At 43.2% G+C, this 21,002-nt stretch overlaps 1 protein-coding gene across 1 annotated transcript in view; it reads left to right on the top strand.

Annotated features, from left to right (window-relative positions):
* The window catches only part of ARHGEF4 (Rho guanine nucleotide exchange factor 4), a 100,760-nt gene that overhangs the window by 50,680 nt on the left and 29,078 nt on the right, over window positions 1-21,002 (top strand). The window contains exon 2 of the mRNA XM_086467638.1: window positions 5,588-5,727. Within this exon, the coding sequence (XP_086323764.1) occupies window positions 5,588-5,727 (140 nt within the window). The remainder of the gene's footprint in view (window positions 1-5,587; window positions 5,728-21,002) is intronic.

The raw sequence follows: 21,002 nt of genomic DNA, 5'->3' as shown, positions 1-21,002 counted from the left end.
CTTGGCTTTGCAGGTCCTTGGTTGGGGTTTTTTTGGGGGGTGTTTTGTTTGTTTGGGTTTTTTTCCTCTCATGAAGCTTGTACTAACTGGTCATTGATCCCTTGTTGCTAATTCCCTGCCAGACTTCCCTCTTCCGGTTAAACTGGCCCACAACCATAAGCAGAATGATGTGAGAGGGTCCATCAGCACAGTAAAGAGCTGGAGAATTGCACTGCTGGGGCAGAAGTGGGATGACATCACTTTGATGGATTTTACTGTGGCAGCTGCATAGGGATCTCAAGCAGCTGATAAATGAAGCATATAATTCAGAACAGGACTGACGGAGGCTGCAGCACTACTGTGGCAGCTATTGCTAAGGGAAATAAGGGTTTAGCAACTCAGAATGGGTGGAGAGGAGGATGGAGGGGCTCTTTTCACCTGGGCAATTTAGTCTGGGTTTGGTTTCCCTACCCCATGCACCCCTTTCATTTGTTTATTATCTCAAATCTCTTGAATACTCCCTTCACCAGCTGCAATGCACTTTCCTGTGGGCACTGCACACAACCACAGCAATCTCTGCTCAATGAGGCAGAGGGAATGATGTGTTAGCTCTGAATTAATTTTCTCTGTGAGTGTAAATCAGGCTCCTACTGTTATTTTGGTGAATTATTTTAAATGTCAATGCTATAGAGACAAATTTGTCGATGTGCTACTGAAAAAGCACACTTGAAAGAGAGATACTTCAAATAGACAAAAGTTCTTCCCTTTGTCGTTAATATAATGTGCTGTTAATAAACTATGGATGGTCTTGGCTTTCAAAGCTGTCTGTAATCATGAATTCCTGTCCCAGCCTTACCCCTAAAAGCTGTAGGCTGTAAGTCAAGTGAAAACAGATAACCAAAATATTGGGGAAACTCCCTCTAGCCTATTTTCCTTCGGTCCTGGGTCATTGTTCAGGCTTCTGACTCAGGCACATGGATGGAGCTCCTTGCTGACGGGGAGCTACTGAGATGTAAACCTATGTGACTTTGAGAGATCTCTGTTAAGAGGCTGTGCTAGATTTGGGCTTGCATTGCCCAGCTGCTCTGAGGAAACTGTTCTAAAAGCTTGTTTTGTGTTTCTCCAGTGAGAGTGTGGGATTTTTTTTTTCTTTTTTTGGCCAGAAACAACTTGAGTTCATTAATTCCTGGTACTTGAAATATATGATGTGCATGAAACCTTTGAGAGAGGAGTTCAGACATGGCAAAAAGTGTCACCTGCACTAGGTGACACTAGTCTTAACTGAACTCTGGACTATGGTTAATATTATTTTTTCAGTCTGTGACCTTCAGTAGATGATCTAATCCAAACTTCTTTTGGTTTTCTGCTGCTTAGATGAACAGCACAAGGCTTCTGTCTTTTTTTTCCTTCCCTGCCATCTTCTCTTGGTTATTAAGATCAAGGCTGTCCCAGTGTAGCCTAGCTGTTTTTTTTCCTCCAATGTCACATAGGCTTGATTGTGGCTCCCAAGAGTAAACATCCTACCATACAGGCAGCTGCCTGTATGCATTTCAACTTATCCCGACTTACCTATAAGCAGGGTACAGCTGGCAGGCCACTAACTGGGGTGGCTATGGGTTGTAAAACCGTGGTTTATACTGTGGCCATTGCACGGCTTCTCTCACTGTAGGCATAGAGTGCTCTTCTGTGTGAAACTACAGAGCTGATAACCACTCCAATGGCTTTCTGGTGAGATGGAGAGCACTGTAACTGTGTAGGAGAAGTATATCTCAGGGTTACTTAGCATCAATCTTTACATGCTCCTCTTCAGCATGGTGGAGGCACAAGCAGATCCCAGCCAGGACCCTTTCCCAGTGACGACTGCTTGTGCCTCCATCCCAAAGCCTGTAGGAAGGTGTAAGAGTGAACCCATATACCTTTTTCCTCTGGACCATTTTGATCAAGTTTTATTTGATTTTTATAGGATTCTTCCCTTTCGTTTTTGTGACTGTCCTTGAATGTAGCCTATCTCAGTGCTGTCTGCTTAGGTGCTTGAACATAGACCACATGTGCCAGTTGCTGTTTTCAGTGCCATTTTTCTTATGATTGTTTCTGCTTCCTATCCTCAAGATATTTCTTTGTGAAGTCGGGCTTTTGACACCTTGTTTTCTATTCAGATAGGGTTTGTGCGGCATTCTTTCATGAGCTACTATTGCTAGAATTATCCATCTGCTTTGTACTTCAATGACATAAATCCCAAGCTTGGGCTTGGACTAATAACAGCATAAAGCAGGGTTTTAATACTTGCACAGAAGGCTGTAGTACTAAGTGTTGGTGACAACCCCTCCCTGTGTTCCTATGTATGGGATTTGTTGTCATATTTAGTGAAATTTATCAGGACAGTGGTATAAAATATGGAGAAATCTGCTTGAGCTAATTGGATGCTTGGCATTTTTGTTTGACAAAACATTGTTGTTTGGTGTGGGCTGATTGCTAGGGACAGGTCAGATCAGTGGTTTCAGAGAGACGTGGAGAGGCCATCTGTGACCGTATCAGTGGATTTCAGTGTCAAACGGAGATAAGCATTTGGGGTCGGGCATGAGGCATCCGAGTCAACTACCGTGCACCTTAATAGTTGCCTGTCCAACTAGTATTGTGCTGTTGAGGAAGCTGATAGACTACTTCAGCAATCTCTGCTAACTTGTCTTTAAATATTTTTCTATAGTGCTTGCTTCTTTTCTACTTGACCTAGTTTATGCTGTGCATAGTGGGTCACTACCTATGTTAAAAGCTTTCATTCTTCTACTTCCTTGATGGATTTCTAGTGTATTGGGTCACCATTCCAGACTACTGTTTTATTTATTTGTAATCATGTCTTCCATGTAAGCTGCTTCAGAACAAATTCTTATTTTTGATTACTTTTATTCTTCCCTGTAACATTAGTTAGTTTGGGAAAATGTATAATGGCTATCTTGGGTCATTATTCCTCAAGGATTGAGAACTTTCATGTGACTAAGAAATGTGGGATTTTTTTGTGAAATACGTCCATGAGGACTTTTCTGCCAGGAAAACTAATCCAAAATGCAGTAGCAGGTTTTGAGACTGTAGAAAATTGATGAGCTTGGTAAGACCAGAGAAGAAAAACAGATCTCTAGTAAAAGCAAACATAGCTTTCAAGGCACTTAGCAGAGGTATAGAGCATTTTAAGTAATACAGATAAATATCTCTCTGGAGCTTTTGCTTTTTCATCTAAGCACAGATCAGAGAACAAATAGGAAAATGTGGGGGGAAGAAACAAAAGCTTTAAAGATGTCAATGAACATTTTTCAAGCTGAAAATTACTTTTAGCAGTGAAAATAGAAGATGCATAAACAAAAGCAAATGAAGCTGTGCATAAAATAAGGGAAAAGAATGAGTTCAGAGGGATGCAGAGAAAGTTTTGAATTAAGTGACTGCAAACCCCCTTCTTATGATTTATTTTTATTTGTTCTTGAAAACATTTCTGATTTGTTTTTGTTGCTGCACTAATACACTGAAAGTTGTTCGTTACTATCAGACAAATGCTTTTCAGAGAGTGTATGAGCAAAATATGATACTTTAATGCTCTTTAAAAAAAAAAATTTAAGTGCAAACCATAGAAAATCTGCATAAAATGATAGTATCAGTGGCATTCCAGCTGGTTTTGAGTTTTGTCTTAATGGGCTAGGTCTTAGCTGCAGAATTGCTTTATATGCAATCTGTACTACTGGCATGTGTTTGGTAGAGATTTTCTAATAAGGATATGATATGTCAGAGCAAAACTATGAGAATGCTTTATTTATTTATTTATTTATTATGAAATGTCACTTAAAGTTGAATGGCTGGGTAGTTAGTTAGACACTACCACAGAAAATTCTGCTTTAATCATAAGCTCATATGCACTTCCATGCCCTGAACTACCATCAATATTGAGTGGAGTTCCAGGTTTAGACAGTGAATATGTCTTTACTATGTTGTGTGTATTGAATTCAAAGCATAAACAATCAAATATTTATTTCAAAAATAGCTCACGCTCCAGTCATTTTTATGTCAAGTTACTGCACTGAACTGACAGCTGCTACACTGAATTTACACTTCACCATGTTATTAGAAGTAATCAAACGATGTGGACTTAACAAACCATCACATGTAATGAAAGCACTGATGAGGATGATCTTTGCAGGTCTTGCTGTAACCTCTGACAGCACTTTATTTGGTGTTACTGGGGAGCTTTGCTTTCAATAATAAACCAATGAACCCTTAGGCATCTTTTCTTGGCCCATTGGCATGATTAAGTTAAAAAGATACACTTGTATTATGGAGTGAAATGAGGGCTCAAGAACAGTCTTGTGTCCCCAGACTCTGGCTGGTGCTTTTCCTATCCAAGCTGTACAAGATCAAGCTCAAAGAGTTTTTCACCTTTTCTGCAAAAAATTTTGAGTGTGACATCATGTGTAACTTGGACAGCCAAGACTGTCACCAGGAATGCTGATAGCAATATCTATGTTTTCACTTCATTTAGTTCTTCTATGATAGCTGTGTAAAATCCATTAAACTAAAATTACTGATTATATCAGTTGTTGTTCTCTGCATCATGTTTGTGTTAGCTACTTACTTCATGCATAGAAATCTTTGTGAAGCCCACCACTTTGTCATGGAAACTGTTGTCCTAGCAGCTGCTAATCCAGATGAATATGTCAACAAATGTTTTCTTTAATCATTGACATTTTTCACAGATTTTGTGAGCAGACAGTTTATGCTCAGTAGTCTGTAGAGGATGAATGAATGATTGGTCAACATGCCACCGAAGGGTTTTCTAATACCTTGAGGAGACCTTAGGAAAAGGTTCCTGCCTGTGAAATAGGTGCAGTGCCATTTTCTTCTTTGCAATGAGTATAGATGCTATCTTTTTATTTCTCTCAGGCTTATCCTTATATCTTGAGACTTCAATGCTTGTTCTAGCTACAGACTGCTAACCCTCCATTTTCTGTAGCTTATTCAGGGCTGAGCTGAGCAGAATGGCCCTCCTGTGGTAATAATGGATACTTCTGGAGCAAACTCCCTTTTAGGCAACAAAAAAGGTTCTCAAATTAAATAAATGTGTGGACAAAGAGGAAGGTGAATGTTTTTCCCGAAGGCTGAGAGTTTCCTTGGTCTGATTGAATTTGGTAAATCATAATCATCAAGGTGTGAATTGGCAGACATGAGTTTGTTACCTAGTCAAGTTTCCTGTCAACATGGTAATGTCAGAATGAAATCCTGTTTGCATCATGTTTGCCCTGCACCTTTTTTCAGGGCCTAGTTTCTTATTCTTACTTGATCTTTTATTTCCAACATGCATCAGTTGTTGAATTTTTTTTAAATCATACTTGCCAGTCAAGAAGAAGACACAATCATTTATGGTAGCAAAACATGAGTGGAGAAAAATTCTCTGAAAAATGGGCATGCACCAGGCTGGAATTGAGGCCTGAAATTGCCTATATAGTTTCTTTGGGTTTTTTTCCTTTGTGCTCTGTTATAGTGCCCCTCACCCCAGCCAAGCTCATATAACTGATGCAGTGCTGCTGAGGATCTTGTAGTGTATATCAATTTGTTCTTTTTATTGTTGCAGTGATTGCTGATGGGGCACTGGATAAGTCAGCTCTAACAGATGATGTGGGAAGTGAGGAGGACCTGTATGAGGACTTCCAGAGCTCCAACCACCGCTATGGCCACCCTGGGGGAGGTGGAGAGCAGCTTGCCATCAATGAGGTATTGTGCTGGTTCGTTGCTGACAGGCAGGATAAGGAAGGATACTGGATCTTGTGAACTGTAACAGAGGTCAACAACCAAACTGATCATGGCAAAGTGGATAGGGCTTCAAATGTCATCTACTGTGGGTACCACTTACAACTCAGTAATGACAGGGCCTTCCACCAGGGCAGTGTCCCTAACAGTAGAGGACAATGATGTAAGGTAATGCAGAGCCATGGGTCCTGAGCAGGTAACTTTCCTCTCAGGTGTTTTTGGATGGGAAGTTTCAAACTATTAACGAGCAGCCTGGTCAGGGCTGGTGTGAGATGTGAAGTGTGGTGAATACTGAAGGCATAAAGGAAGTTTTGAAAAAATACTTTGTCTACATATTTCTTTATTCGTAGATGAGAAGGCCGCAAAGTTTAATGTGGGCTTGGTCTTCACTGCTTCTTCATGTTCCCCAGTAAATTCACTCTGGGGAAATGAAAGACATGCCTTTTTAGTCAGTGCTTTTAGCTGTTTTCTTTTATAGTGCTGACACTGATTAGCTTCAGATAAGCAATTTAATTCTGTTACACACAGAATGCTTTTTACGGTGGGGTGAACTAATAAGCTCTTTCATTGAAAGAGTGGGGCATGTTCACCATATGAGTGATCTCTTGCACTCTTAAACCCTCTTTCTGTCTTCCCTATACTCTGTTACTTTTACATGACCTTCACAAGATGAGAAGGCAAGGATAAAAGATGTATTATATTTTCTTGTGGCTAAGCTAATAACTGAAACTGTTGACCAAGGCTCTGTGCCTCTATGTTTGATGTATACAGTGATGGTGCTTCTGGGGTCTGCAAAAGCTCCAGAAAGCTGCGCAGTGAGGATAACAGCTTTTCTTCAAAAACAAGAGCAGCAAATGCTCTTCTAGTGGTTTTCCTGCTGCTTGTGCTTAGAATCCTTGACTGCAGCCTTGAGTGCCTGGGGTAAGGAAGAGACTTGCTGTATTTTCTTCCCCTGTTGCTTACATCCAGGGGTTATCAATCCATGGCCAGAGTTTTTTGATTTAACCTCAGCTGGTTTGGGCTGTTGTTGCTGTCAAGCAAACATTAGTAGAATATCAGAAAATCTCGAGTTGCATTCTCCCACATTTACCTGGTGTGTTTGTGAGAGCGCCCCAGGCACTACAGGAGTCAGACCCATAGTGTGCACTAAGAGTGTGGGAGGAGGATTCTGCTTCCCTCCCATTCAGGCGCTTGCCTTGGTAAGTTGTCTTGGTATGTCTCATCAAACAGAACATCCTCTGGATTTTTGTTTCCTTTTTTTAAAGGTAAAGGCAAAACATTTTACTTTTTCAAAGGAAATTCTTGCAACTCTTTAAAATCAGGGGAAAAAATTAACTCGACAGTGGGTCTGTATATCCATCATGCCTGTTGTGGTTTTCTCTTTCATCATGCATTATTATTGAGAGCAATTGTTTTTCTTTCTTTGCGTAAAAGTTCATTTTATCGGAGTAAAATTCCATCATTTAACTTCTAATCAGGAAAGCAAATGGATGTGTCCAAAGCAGGTGTAATTTGTATAGTCTTTGAAGCATGTGTGGGGTTCTATTGGCCAGCTGACTGGAAAAAAAAAATATTATTTTTGACTTGTTCCCTAGAAGCTTGTCTGTCAAGAACAGGCAGTGCATTATTTACTTTGTCAAGAGGTTCTTATGGGTAATTAATCCATCGCTTAGCTTCACTGAGCCTTAGCAAAGTGCTTTCCTACACAATCACTTTCCAGAACAAAAGAGGACTGTAAAATACAAAATATCTGAGGTGAAATACTAAATCTGTGAGGCAGGGATTTTATATGGACAGACATCTTAAGTGTTGGAATTGGAATATTTCAAATAGCTGGCAATTGCCCAAGATTATCTTTATCTTTCCTGCTGGACCAAAAGCTGGGTATTGATTAGTCTTGGGTATTTTCCATAGTAGTGCTAGGAATGATGTAGGGTGAAGATATCAACATCCAATCATTTAGTCACATTTTGCGAGTAGTCTTGTCTTTGTTTTATTGTATTCCAAATTGCATTTTATTGGTTGTGGATAAAGAAACTGTGGTAACCACATTATTATTAGCCTTCTGGGAAGAAGCAGCTTTCAAATAAACAGAGAAGTTTGAAATACATTTTTTTAATGCATTTGGCAGACTTTGCATTAAAAAAGAAAATGCCCAACCACTGAGTTTTAGCTCATTTTGGATCAAGAGAAAATGGTTATGAAATAAAAAAGAAATTTTTCATAGAACTAGGATAATTTATTGGCAAGAAGACTAGAGGCATAAAAGAAAGCTGGGAAGGTTGTATAGAGCCCACCTAAGAAGATCAGCGTAAGAGTGTGTAAGGGCCAAGAAAAATCAAAAAGTAATAATAAGGGTTTGGGATGAGAAAAGAGGCAGGGGAAGTAATTTTCTTGGGGCATCTGTTTGACATTCTTTCAAATGCATTCTTGACGCTTATGAAAAGAGATTTTTGTGTTTAGATTGTACTTGGTAGACTTTACTTCGTGTTTGTTCCAGGTAAAGACCCTATCCTTGTATCTCTTTGTTTCCACTGTATCATTAGGTAAAATGTAGCAAGAGAAAAGTCTATGCCGCAAATGCATTGTAGTTCTGTCCTTCCATTGCAGAAATACTATGTATAGAACAGACATAGCTTCAAGCTTCATGAAATGTGTTCTATGTAGACTGAAGTCAAGAACATGAGGGATTAAGCGTATAAAAAGCCTTCCTGCCCAGCTTTCAAGTGATCATGGTGATAGCTGGCCTGGGCAAGTAGGCTTAGGCCTGTTTACTTGGAAATACCTGATGTGTACAAGGGGTTTGTTCCATCCTGCTGTGTGAAGGGTCCATATGCCTCTGTGCTTTAGAATAAATGTTGTTGCAGTTCAACATGTGGACTTTTTAGTCCCTTGCAGCCCTAGATGAACAGTACCATTCCCATCTTGTGAAAGCAAGGCAATAAGTGGGTTCATGAAAGGCAGGTCCTATTTGACCAACCTGATCTCCTTCTACGATCAGGTGACCCCGCCTAGTGGATGAGGGAAAAGCTGTGGATGTTTTCTACCTGGACTTCAGTAAGGCATTTGACACAGTTTCCCACAGCATCCTATTGGACAAGCTGGTGGCTCATGGCTTAGACAGGCTGGATTAGAAACTGGCTGCATGGTCGAGCACAGAGAGTTGTGGTAAATGTAGTTAAATCCAGTTGGTGATCAGTCACAAGCGGTGTTCCCCAGGGCTCAGTACTGGGGCTGGTCTTGTTTAATATCTTTATCAACGATCTGGATGAAGGGATCAAGTGCACCCTCAGTGAGCTTGCAGATGACACAATATTAAGCAGGAGTGTCAATCTGCTCGAGGGTAGGAAGGCTATGCAGAGGGATCTGGACAGGCTGGATCAGTGGGCTGAGGTCAGTTGTATGAAGTTTAACAAGTGCCAGGTCCTGCACTTCAATCACAACAACCCCATGCAGCGCTACAGGTTTGGGGATGAGTGGCTGGAAAGCTGCCCAGCAGAAAAGGAGCTGGGGGTGCTGGTCGACAGCTGGCTGAACATGAGCCAGCAGTCTGCCCAGGTGGCCAAGAAGGCCAACAGCATCCTGGCCTGTATCAGAAACCGTGTGGCCAGCAGGAGTAGGGAAGTGATCGTGCCCCTGTACTCGGCACTGGTGAGACCACACCTTGAGTACTGTGTCCAGATTTGGGTGTCACAGTATAGGAAAGATGTTGAGGTGCTGGAGTGGGTTCAGAGAAGGGCAGCAAAGCTGGTATGGGGTCTGGAGAACAGGTCTTATGAGGAGTGCCTGAGGAAACTGGGATTGTTTAGCCTAGTGAAGAGGAGGCTGAGAGGAGACCTTATTGCTCTTTACAACTACCTGAAAGGAAGTTGTAGTGAAGCTGGTGTTGATATCTTCTCCTGAGTAACTAATAACAGGACAAGAGGTAATGGCCTCAATTTGCGCCAGGGGAGATTTAGGTTGGATATTAGGAAAAATTTCTTAACTGAAAGAGTGGTTAGGCATTGGAACAGGCTGCCCAGGGAGGTGGTGGAGTCACCACCCTTGGAGGTGTTCAAAAGATGTATGGATGTGGTGCTTAGGGACAGAAGCCACGCCTGTAATTCCCCCTGCTACCAAAACCTTGCTGTGCACATGCAAACCCATTACAGCTTTCTATCACGGGCAGCTGTGGCTGCTCTGAGCCGCTTTCTCGTGCCCTCGTCAGCCTTAGGACTTGATTGTCCCCTGCACAAGGGATCCTTCCCCAGCAGGCTGAAGAGGGGGTGATGGAAGCCAGTGTAGTTCACTCAGCACTCTGGATTATCCTCATCTGAGGAAAGACTGTCTTGCAAGTGGATGCTGGGGTTTTTTGGAAAGGTGGTAGAAATGGAATAAGCTTTCACACTTGCAGTCATGCAGTGAGCCCTTAGCAACCCAAATGCCTGTTTCCACACAGACATGTGAGGGGTAGGTAGCTTCCATACCATGTATGCTATGGTCTGTAGCATACGCACAGACTGCCAGCAGGAGTTCAATCCATTCAGAACCATTTCTATAAAATACGTAAGTTTTTACTAGACCCCTGCTTTTTCTAAATAGTCCTATTAATCTCACATTAATTGGAAACAAACAAACAAAACCCCCAGGCTTTGCTTAGTTCTTGGGGCAAGAATAGCACATGGGAGTCTGTTGTAGTTCTAACTCCTAAACCAAAATGCTGAGGTGTTACAAGGGAAGGGATCCTGCACATGCATAAGGGAATGACTGGATTATGGGGTTGGTTACTGACTGGACCTATCTCCTCCTTCCAGGAGCCAAGCTGAAGAAGCAGAACAGGAGAGGTACCCTCTGTGTTTCACCTCTTTTTAGGCACAGATGTATTCCCACATATTTACCAACATGTTTAAAGAAGGGAAGATAGTGCCCAAACTTTCATCTGTGGCTGTAAAACAGACTTAAATATGTCACTCAAAAGAAATAACTAGAGACAACATGATGGCACTGGAGTGCTTACATCAGCCCTGCCAGCTGCTAAATTGGAAAGACTAACAGCTTCTGTTAACATTTGTTAATGATAGTTTGTGAGTATTGGGGGACTTAATAATGTCTGTTTGCTGGCATTAATTGTGCTCCCAGTTACTGGGATGTAGAGAGAGGCTTAGCTCCACAAATAGTTTTCCCCTTGGAGAAAAAATGATCCAACAATGTTTTAACTCTGTTACATGTGCCAAATCATCTCAAAGTCTGCCTGTACTTTATCCAGCATATCCACGGGTTCCTAGAACTCTGATGCTCCCCACCACTTAAAGAACACATGGCGTGGCTACTGATGCTAATCACAAGAGGTGGTTGTCTCTTTGTGGTGAAGGCTGCAACCGGCTTCCAATACTCTGGCATCCAATAGAAAGAGCTCTTTTAACCTGCACTAGTGGCATTCTATCCTGTAGGGCTAAGGGTTACATTTGCAGAATGTCTTGTCTTCCTGCCTGCCACTTTTAGCATGAGGGCCATCTACCATAGTGCCACCGAGATCTTCAAATCCTTACTTTGCTGCACTTGAGCTAGTGTGGGAAGCAAGCGCTGGGGTCCTGATGGTCCCTAACTGCGGAGGGCTTTCACATGCACCCAATCACAGGTTTTCTAATCTGCTGTCCTTCAACCACTGTTGCCTGCAGGACCTGATTGTGGAGTGCACATGCTCTATCAGGCCCTGTGCAATGACAGCCAAAGATAACCTGTCAGCAGAGGAAGATCAGTGATTTCACCACTCGTCTAGAGTGGGAGCCTTGCTTTCAAACCTGCCCAGTCTGATACAAAGAAGGAACTTTCCCCTGTCCTTGATGTATCACACTAGCTATCCTTGGGAGCTCCTTTTTTGGCTTGGGTTGGTACCTAACCCTCCACCGCTGTTCTATGGGAGGAAGAGCATTAGAAGTACTGCAATATTTGCACCCATTCCAAGACTTGACTTCAGAAGTGTGGCATAAATTAAACTGCAGTTATTCATGCTTGAAATAACAGCCTGATGGTGTGTGAAGACAAGTCTCTTTTACAGAATCTTGCTGTTACAATTCACTCTGCTAATGTCTTTATTTTAGAAGTAGGTTTTGGGATGTCCATGCCCCATTTTGCTAGTTCAAGAAACACCTGAGAAGGATAATAGCACAATAACAAAGTGGATATTGAAGTACAAAGATTTGCTGAGAGAAGGGGATAAAGAAGGAATGTGACAGAGTAGGAATGCTGGGTAAAGGTTAGTGTAGAGGTTATTCCAGGTTTAAGTGTTTGCATAGAGACAGAGGAGTGAATATATCCGATTTCACACCATACTTGTGCTTCAGGTTCCTCTCAGCATGGTTTTGATATCAGAACATTTCTTGGATTTGTTCTTTTTCCAAATCCTGATTTAGAGCAGCTGCTCCTGTCAAACTTTCCTTTTTTTTTTTTTTTTTCCTAATCCCTAGAAGATATTTCAACCCTGTGGTGGAAAAATAAAATCCCTCCTGACTCTTCTGGCCCTTCAGAGAGCACGGTTATTCCCTCAAAATATCTTCCCTGTCAGCTTCAGCCCTGTTCTGTGACCAAGGCCCCTTGTCCTACACTCAGTAGCAAGTTCAGCTGTGCTTTAATGCAGTGAAAGCATTGGCATATTCCTTGCAGTTTTATATTACCACTGTGATAAAAGCAGCAAAACTGTGGGAACTGTAGAGGGAAAGAAAGATCAGCAAGAACAACCAAGCTGCTGAAGCGCCAACCCCACTTTTTCTGAGGCTCATGGAAAGACTCCTGCTCTCTCTGGGGCACTTAAGGCCAGGCCTTGCTCGGTGCCCTCAGTATGCCCTGGTAGAGCCACTGTTCCAATGCAGGTCAGTCATACGCCTGCTCCTTGCAGCAGAATGAGGAAATGTTACTCGCATTAACCCCACTACTCCCACGCTTGAACACACATGCGCTCCATAGGCAGGCAAACAGAATGGCCTTTGTTCCTAGGAGTATGGGACTGACTGGCACATCTCCATGTGGTACATTCTTGTCAGGAAGATTTGCATGGAGTTCGGAGTGTGATTTGTTATGGAGTGTGATCGGGGCCTCGGAGGACAGGAGTAGAGCTGTGCTGCTTTACAGCAGTTGAACATCAAGTTCAGCTTCAAGAAAGAAGTTTTGGGTTGACGGGCAGGTGTGGTTGCAGGGAAAGGTGACCTAGAAAGGTGTTGAGGGTTATCTTTTTTCAATCCTACTTCTAGCTGGTTTTATCTATAATCTTTAGAGAGGATCCTGCTTCTGGCTATTCCACTGACTTGCCACTGGCAAGTCTTCATGTCAATGGGTTTTGTGAAAAGAAAGCAAGCTACTTGAGCTATCCAATATGGACTGAATGTCCTGGTTTTTCATGTTCTGTCCCTAATGGATGCTTTACTAGTAAAGCAGAGGGGCACCTTGCTCATTTGCTGTTGGGGCTATCAATTTCCCACCCTTGCCTTGCTGATCATCTTGACAGCCTCTTACCAAGTTTGCTTCTGAGCTGTATTGTTACTAATTTCTTGGTCAATGAGGCAGGCTCTTGGAGAACAGCCCATCAAGACTCATTCTTCAGGGTGTGTTTTTCTGCTGCCTTTTTTCCAGCCAACTGGCTAAAAACAGAGGTATTGGGGAAAAGCTGTGGCCTCAGAAGGCCACTTGACCATGTAAAATTTCTACCCTGCTTTTCTGTTGTGTAGGACGTAAAAATGTCTAGCCTGTCTCTCATACACAGCTTATGTGTGTCTTTTACCTTCTCATAGCGTTTCTCGTTCTCATACTCCATGGAGCTTGTTGTTCTCCCCAGCCCTCCTGTGTCTCCTTTAATTGCATCAGAAGCCAATGAGCTTGGAAGAACTTTACAGAGCTGTTACTTGTGCAGTTTTCCTGGTTTTCTCATCCGCAAGGCTGGTGTATCTGTAAGAGAGGAGGAGGCTGAGCAGTCAGAGAAGTGTCATAACATTGCTCTGCAACCAAACACGTTTTTTTTAAAGATGAGAGCTAAAGGAACTCTGTACTTGTGTTTTATAATGTGTGTGCTCAACGGAATATGCTAGACAGCCAATACTACATGGCTTTCTTGAAAAATCCTGTATAGTCAGAAAGAAAGGAGTCTTATGGTCTAGGAAAAAAAAATAAATAAAGCTTGCCCTTGTTCCCCACCCACCTCCAGCCACCTCTCTTAAAAACCCTTACAGGGATTTGTTATTATCTTATAGTGTTTTTTCAGCTCTGTACATTATGTATCTTCCTCTACCCCATGTTAGTCGCCACATTTGTCTTGTCACTCGCCTTGCACTGTTACTCATCCCCATCTTCTTACCCACTTCATCTATTTTCACTGGCTTCATTGCAGCTTCCTCTGACCTCACCTGCTTCAGCTCCCACAACTCTATCCATGCCTTTTGCCTCTCTCCTTTCCTTGACTTTTCTCAGAGTATTTCTCTGCCTCTGTTTCTCCGTCATTTCTCTGTTCTAGTCTACCTAGTGCCCCAATGAAGACCATTCCTTGTTGTTCTGTTATCCATGGCTGTCAAATTTTCAGCTCAAAAACAGGATAGACAAAAAAAAAAATAAAAAAGGCATTAAAATAATTTGTAGGACCTCCTGAACACCACATCCCTCGGTCACTAAGGATGTCGTTGCCACCCTGTCTGTTCCTCAGCTCTGTAACAATAGTGTCCATTTTTATTCTGACTCCTTTATAGCTATTGCAGTCAAATTGTTAATCTTGCCAGGTCTGTAAGATGCAGCATTTCCTTTCCTATCCATCTGTCTTACCATATATCCCATTCAGCCTGTCTTTATTTCAGAGCATCATTAATACAGCATCCTTTGTTCTGCCTATGTCCAATCTTGTAATGAAAAATCAATTTTCCTAGGCTATTGCGTGGACTGTGCCAGCCTGACTTTGCTTCTCTCTGCTTGTTCCTTGCTCCCCCACATCTATCATAACATGCTTTGTTTTATTTTCCAGGCTATTCCTGTCTGTATCCCTTGCCTGTCATCTGTCATTCAGTACTGAGACAGAATTTTCCAAATTTTAGGCCAAACCCAAATACATGCCCAGCACTAGCCCAACTCACCCTGGAAGTGTGTCATCTGGAATGTGATTCTGGAAGCTGCCTTGTCTCAGCTCACAGAAGCACATGGGATGTGTTGTATTGATACATGGCTCACAGCAGCAACATGGTTCCTCTGACACTGGAGCTCTAGGCCATGACAATAATTCCCAGGTGGTTCAACCATGTTAATAGTTATTGTTGCTGTTCTTGAAAATAAAACTTGTTTAGGAGAACTTGAAAGATTTTCTAGCTTTAGTGGAGTCTAAGAGCAGAAGACTGGTTGCTAAGCAGATTCTGTCTTTTTTAAAAAAAAAAAAAAAAAAAATTTTTTTGTTGGTGTGGCCTATCTAAATGGCTACTTTTCTTGCAGTATACCAATGTGGCCATGCCTTAATCTATGCACTGCACAAAGAAACTGTCAGGCTGATTTTCTTTCCATTGAGAATTATCTCATCAATCTTAGTACGCAAGCAAGAGAATAACTTGTAACATTTTGACAGTATTACATGAATAAACTGTCCAGGGAAGTACTGGCTGTAAAAGCTGTGTGGGCTGAAACCATGCAGTACTAGCTAGAGAAACATGTGGTGGGAGTAGCTGTGCTCTAGTAACAGTGTTACACACTGTAAAATTCAGAGCAAATTGTGGGCCTTTGGCAGACTGTTTTCCATTTTAGAAATATGTGATTGTATGCAGTTTAAGAAGCTGTTCTTGTTCTGATGTTTTCTGGACATGGCTCAGTAGTGAATGACATCATTTTGGGAGGTGTTAGCTGCAGTTGTTACTGAGAGGTAATTCAATGCATAACAGGGATGATAGTTGCTTACTTTGGATGCTGGGCAAAGTGTGATAGTGGGATGTTTGCGAGTTGAGGCAACTTGGTTTTCATGGATTGATTTGCAGGTAGAAGTGCTTGCATCGCTCACAATTTCGTTCTCAGTCCTCGTTTTCATTTGCTGAACTGAAAACTGGGTAGAAATTTATCTATTGACTGCCCACTCAGAGCCTGGATTCTTTTTTGAAAGATGCATTTGAAAATGTTCTATCACTCCAGTATTATTAGGTGGAAGTATTTTCATCATCCAATTAAAAAAATAATAGAAGCTTCTTCCTCAAGAAGCAATTCAACAGCTCTGTGTCATGAAAAGGGCAGTAGCAATTTGGTAATTTTTATGTCAAAGCAAGGTTAAAGGGGGAAAAAACCCAGTCATATGGATCCAGGTGAAATTTCTTACTCTGGCTGTTGAACTGTTGAAGGTTTCTGCATGTGCTGGACATGTACTTTTCCTCTGTAGTTCTATATGCACAGCATCCGAAAGCCAGTGATGCCAACTAGAGGGACGGGGAAGTTCATGTTTGTGTCTGTGCCTTCATTGGTGAAAAAAAGAGAGTGATGCCACCTTAGAAGACACCCTATTTAGGAACATCTTAGGAAAACTTGTAAAGAAGTTAGTACTTGTATACTTAGTGCTGTGTTTGCATGATATGCAAAGCTCTGTTGAACAGAGCAGGCAAACACACTATGGAGCTGACTACCTGGTTTGTCCATGCTCTGTGCCCTGCACAGAGAATGAGGCAGTGTGGCTGGGGCCAAAAGTATGTGTCTGTGTATCAGATGGGCCCAACTCAATTCCAGCACTTTTTCTGTCTTTTTTACTTGTTAATATTTTGACATAGTTTTCACCTCTTTGGAGAGAGGATGTTGATAAATGACCCAGTAAGAGTGTTCTTTTTCTCTCTAGATTTTTAGAGCACAGTTTGTGTCTATGATACTAATGTGTCCTTGGCTTTAAGAGGAGTTGAATTGCATTGTGTGTCTTGTACTTGTAGCAAGCACATCCCTGTTTGTGCTAAGCCAAGTACAGGAAGTCCTGGAAATGTGCTTTAGCATGGTATCTAGCTTACTACTCCGAGCCTTGCTTTCCAAGTCTGCTGTCTTGTGAGAGAGGGGAAAGGTGCTGATGGCGGGGCTGGTCCCCTCTGCACAGCTGCCCACGGGGTCCTCAGTCTGGGGCATATGCTCTTTGCTTCCCCAGCATACTGGTTGTAACTTCACTGTCTTAGTGGGTCACTGGAGTTTATATAATTCTTTTCAGTGTAACTATGTCACTAGAGAAGATAGTAGTTGCTGTGCAGGTTTCAAAGATGCATGTGTGATCATGCTTCCCATTCATCATGATTAGTTTCTCCTGAAGCTCCACATCTCTCCCAAATACTGTTTGGTGGCTTATGCCCAAACTCAATCTGTTAATGAAAAGCCTTCAAAACCAGATGAGATTTGCAGAATGGCTAGGAGTTGAACAATGCAATGATGAGAGTCAACTGTGGATTTTAAGAATTTTAATTAAATTGAAATCTGCAAGCTTGGGAATTTAAGTATTATGCTGTAGTGCACATGGTAGGGAGAACAGGTTTTTCAAAACCATTAAGCAAATGCAGGCCAAACCCACAAAAACACCTGGGAGCTTGGGCAGCCTGTGGATCCCAGTAGCTTGCTCTGTATGTGAAGTTCTGGTTAACAGGTCTTGAAGCGGCACTGAGAGCACAAGCCCTTGTCCCTGTGTGTTATACCCCCTATATTTAGGCTAGAGACAAGGAGATTTGCAGGATCTTTAAGTTCAGAAACCAGCAAACTGAGATAATTCTAGGCTTGATTTTTATAATGCCTAAAAAAGACAAATATCTTAAACATTACAGAAGCATAAGGAGACAGTGGAAGTTGTTTGACTGCTTAGGACTTTCTATATAACCCCATCAGAAGTTAGCACAATTTGGGAAAAAAACAAAGTGAAAGAAAAGTATGCAGCCAGACCATAACTCTTAAACCTTTTCCCTTTTAAATATCTTACCTGCTGTGTTCCAGGATATGTACAGGAGCTAAACAGATCTTCAAGAAACATGTGCTAACATCTGAAAAAAGACAAGCTTTTTTTATAGGCAGTCTCTCTGTTGTGAGAGCAGCTGAGTGCATTCTGTTGATACCCACATCGTGTGGCTGCTCCCTCATTGCCCTTCCCAGAGATGGATGCTACCATAGGTTTTAGCATCTAGTATGTTTGAGTGATCCTAGTTCCTAGTTCTGGTTCCTGTTCCTAGGAATATTTGCATGTGTGTGCATGTGTATATGTATATATGTGTTGGGTTTGGGGATTTTTTTTTGCATGTTGGAAACTATTGGGCAAAGTACAGAGTCACCCTCTTTGCACCCAGCTCCGTGCACTAGCTACTGTATCATCTAGCCCTAGCTTCAGGGGCTGGATTGCTGGATTCATATTTCTGTTACACGAGGGGGTGTGTGCAGGATGAGCATGTGAGAACTGGAAAATGTGGAATTATCTCTCATCAACAAAGGACTTGGGTCCTCCACTTCTTTTCCTGGGGAATGCTATTACTGCTGGCTATTGAGTAAAAGGTGGTCTCTGCTTTGCTGACTAGAGGAAATGAAAGGGCTGCAACTGTAGTCAAAGAGCCTGTCTGTGCCGGGTGCTCTCCAAGAGCCATTCCTGACCTTTCCAAGGAGGAGTGCCTTTTCATCCTTATCCTGATTGGACATTGGTGGGAGCTATGCTAAGCCTGGGGCACCTGTGAGTGTACTACCTTAGGCAGCTTGATGCTTGGTGAACTTCACCGTCGAGCAGCAAAATGTGAAGTTCTTAAAAGCTCTGCAGAGCTGACTAGAGGTTTTCTGGTTGCAGAGATTCGGGGTTTAAACGCCTCAGTCCCACGGAGCCGCTGGCAGAGGTAGCCAAGTCCTTCTGCCTCCAGGATCCTGCCAGGGCCCCGGCTCAGGGGGCTGCTCTGCCCGCCCCCTCGCAAGCGCCCAGCAGCCTGTTGCACAGGCGGTGTGCGGGGCTGTGCCGGCAGCCCCCTGCCCTTGCAGGGCCGGCATTCCCCAGCCCCACCCGGGGCAGCGGGACTTGCCTGCTGGCGGGACTCGTCTCTATTGCTGGCACGTTCTGTGCGCGGGTGGAAGGGTTTAAAACAGCAGCCGCCTAATCTGCTGGTGACCCTCCTTAAGAGCCTCCCCTGCACAGCACCGGGCGGGCGCTGCCGCGTTGCCAAGGCCTGGATGTATCCTGGAGACGGCGCCCAGCGAATAGCTGCGCCGCGCTCTGGAAAGCCGATCTCGCAGCCCGGATTGCAGCGCTCCGGCATGCTCGGGCTTTCTGCAAGAAGGAATTCAATGTCTGTCTTCTGCTAAAGCGATGGCGACGCTTCCTTCGACAGGGAAGATGTGGAAACCCACGGATGTGCTGACAAGCATTCCCCTGAGATAAGGGGGTGGGAAGGGGGCGTTTTGGCACACGTGCTGTGCGGAACAAGCAATGGCTGTGCCGAGCTGATTAGACTTCTGCTTTTGAGAGCTGCAAAACAGCTTTTTTTCATAGCCCTCTGCCCCCACCCGTGTCCCCGCTGTGGGCACAGCGGTCACTTGAGAAGCTTGCTGCCTTTTTTTTTTTTTTCTTCTTCTTTCCCCGGGCACTGAAGCCATGGCAAAGGTCCCTGACCGAAGCAGGCACAAATGGAGTGTGCTTCACACTTTCCTACGCTGCAACATGAACCCCGAGACCCAGCGGGTGGTGGTCTTTGTCATCCTGCTTTTCCTCATCATCGTCAACGTGGTGCTGATGTTTCTTTTGGCATTTCACTGAAGGAGGACTGCCGGTAGTGGTGTGGTGCGTAGGGGTTTCCAGGACTGGGCGACAAAGCAGGTCAGCTTGTTGTTGTCTGCCTCTGGTCTGCTTGTCTGCTGTTAGGGTAGCTGTGTGTCTCAGAGTATCCCTCCTTTGTTTTTTAGTCATCACCTCCTTCCCTAACCTGCTCCCCTCGCTCTCCTCCTGTCGTCACCTGTGCCTTGCAGTTTGGATCACCATTAGACCAGAGAAAGGGAAAGAGGTAACAGAGCCAACCTGCTTAATTATAACTGCTCTCTGTGGCACTAATCAGCCTTGATTCCTAACGATGATGATACTGTGCCTATACGTAGCACTTCTCAGCCCTGGAGAAGTCCAAAGTGCTGTTGCTTTGTTTGCAGAGGGACAGTCATCCTGTAACAAGCCCTTACACAAGGACCTACTACGTGTACACACCTGCTGTAAAAAGCTGCACCCTGTAATGCCTCCGTGGCTCTGCCATTGTGAACATTGTGCTGTGTGGTGGCACAAGTAATGTCCAATTAGCCAAAGTGATGACCAATAGAGTGCATCGGGAATTCGAGCTGAATACATGCTGCAGCAGTGTGGAAGGAGTGTTTTATTGGCTTTTATTGCATTTCCTTTATTGTATCTCAATGCTTATCTGCTACGTGTATTAAAATGGCTGGCAGAACCACAGTATAGGACACTGCTTGCAGGCCACATGTTTCTCACTGGCCAGTAGTAGCCATGCACAGCGGGGAAGTGACTCAAGTAGCACTAGGGCAAGCAAAGTGTCCTCACTCCAGGCCTGTTCGCATCGATAATGTTTTATCGGCAGCTCTGTACATCACAACACTTCCAGACTTGGGCATTGGCACCTCAGTGAAGCAACCCTCTACTTGATGGCATTGAAGGAGACCAATTCCTGGAGGAAGACAGATGGGAGAGGAAGCTGCAGTGCACTGTTCTTAATGATGTTGTTTGCGTTTGTGCTGGAGACCGTGCAAAATATCTAAGCCCTTAAAATTCAGCAGAATCCTTCATTTTGTGTGTTAGGTAATTGCAATTTAAGTACAGCTTTCACGAGGGCAGTGCATTTGCTGGCACTAATGGTTGAAGTTACTGCATCCTTTCCGACCTGAATGTTTATGGCTCCTGGAGTCTGATCTGATGTTGAGAAAGGTGGAGGGTGATGTTGTCTCTGTCATCACAAGTGATGTACTCTGTACCAGTTATTTATGTGATTGTCTGTAATATGTTAGTATTGTAGAAAAACCATGTCACTTTAGCACACAAAGAAATGAAATTTGTACTTGCTGAGTTCCTTTCTGTTACATCTGAGTATGGAACATCCTTTTCCCTGAGAGGAGCGTCTCCTGCAGTGCTGGATGTGGGACAGCAGCAGGGCCCAGCTCTGCACTTCTCTGAGAATCTCTTATGTAGATGAACAGTTTTGAATTATTAAAGATCTCAAACTAGGCTATTAACTCTATTAGCTAGACACTGTGAAAAACAACCACTGGAACCATCCAGTAAA

Source organism: Leptosomus discolor, chromosome 7 (assembly GCF_034619465.1).
Source record: "Leptosomus discolor isolate bLepDis1 chromosome 7, bLepDis1.hap2, whole genome shotgun sequence".
Classification (NCBI taxonomy): domain Eukaryota; kingdom Metazoa; phylum Chordata; class Aves; order Leptosomiformes; family Leptosomidae; genus Leptosomus; species Leptosomus discolor.
The sequence above is the reverse complement of the archived record's forward strand: the minus strand, read 5'-3'. Positions and strand labels throughout refer to the sequence as shown.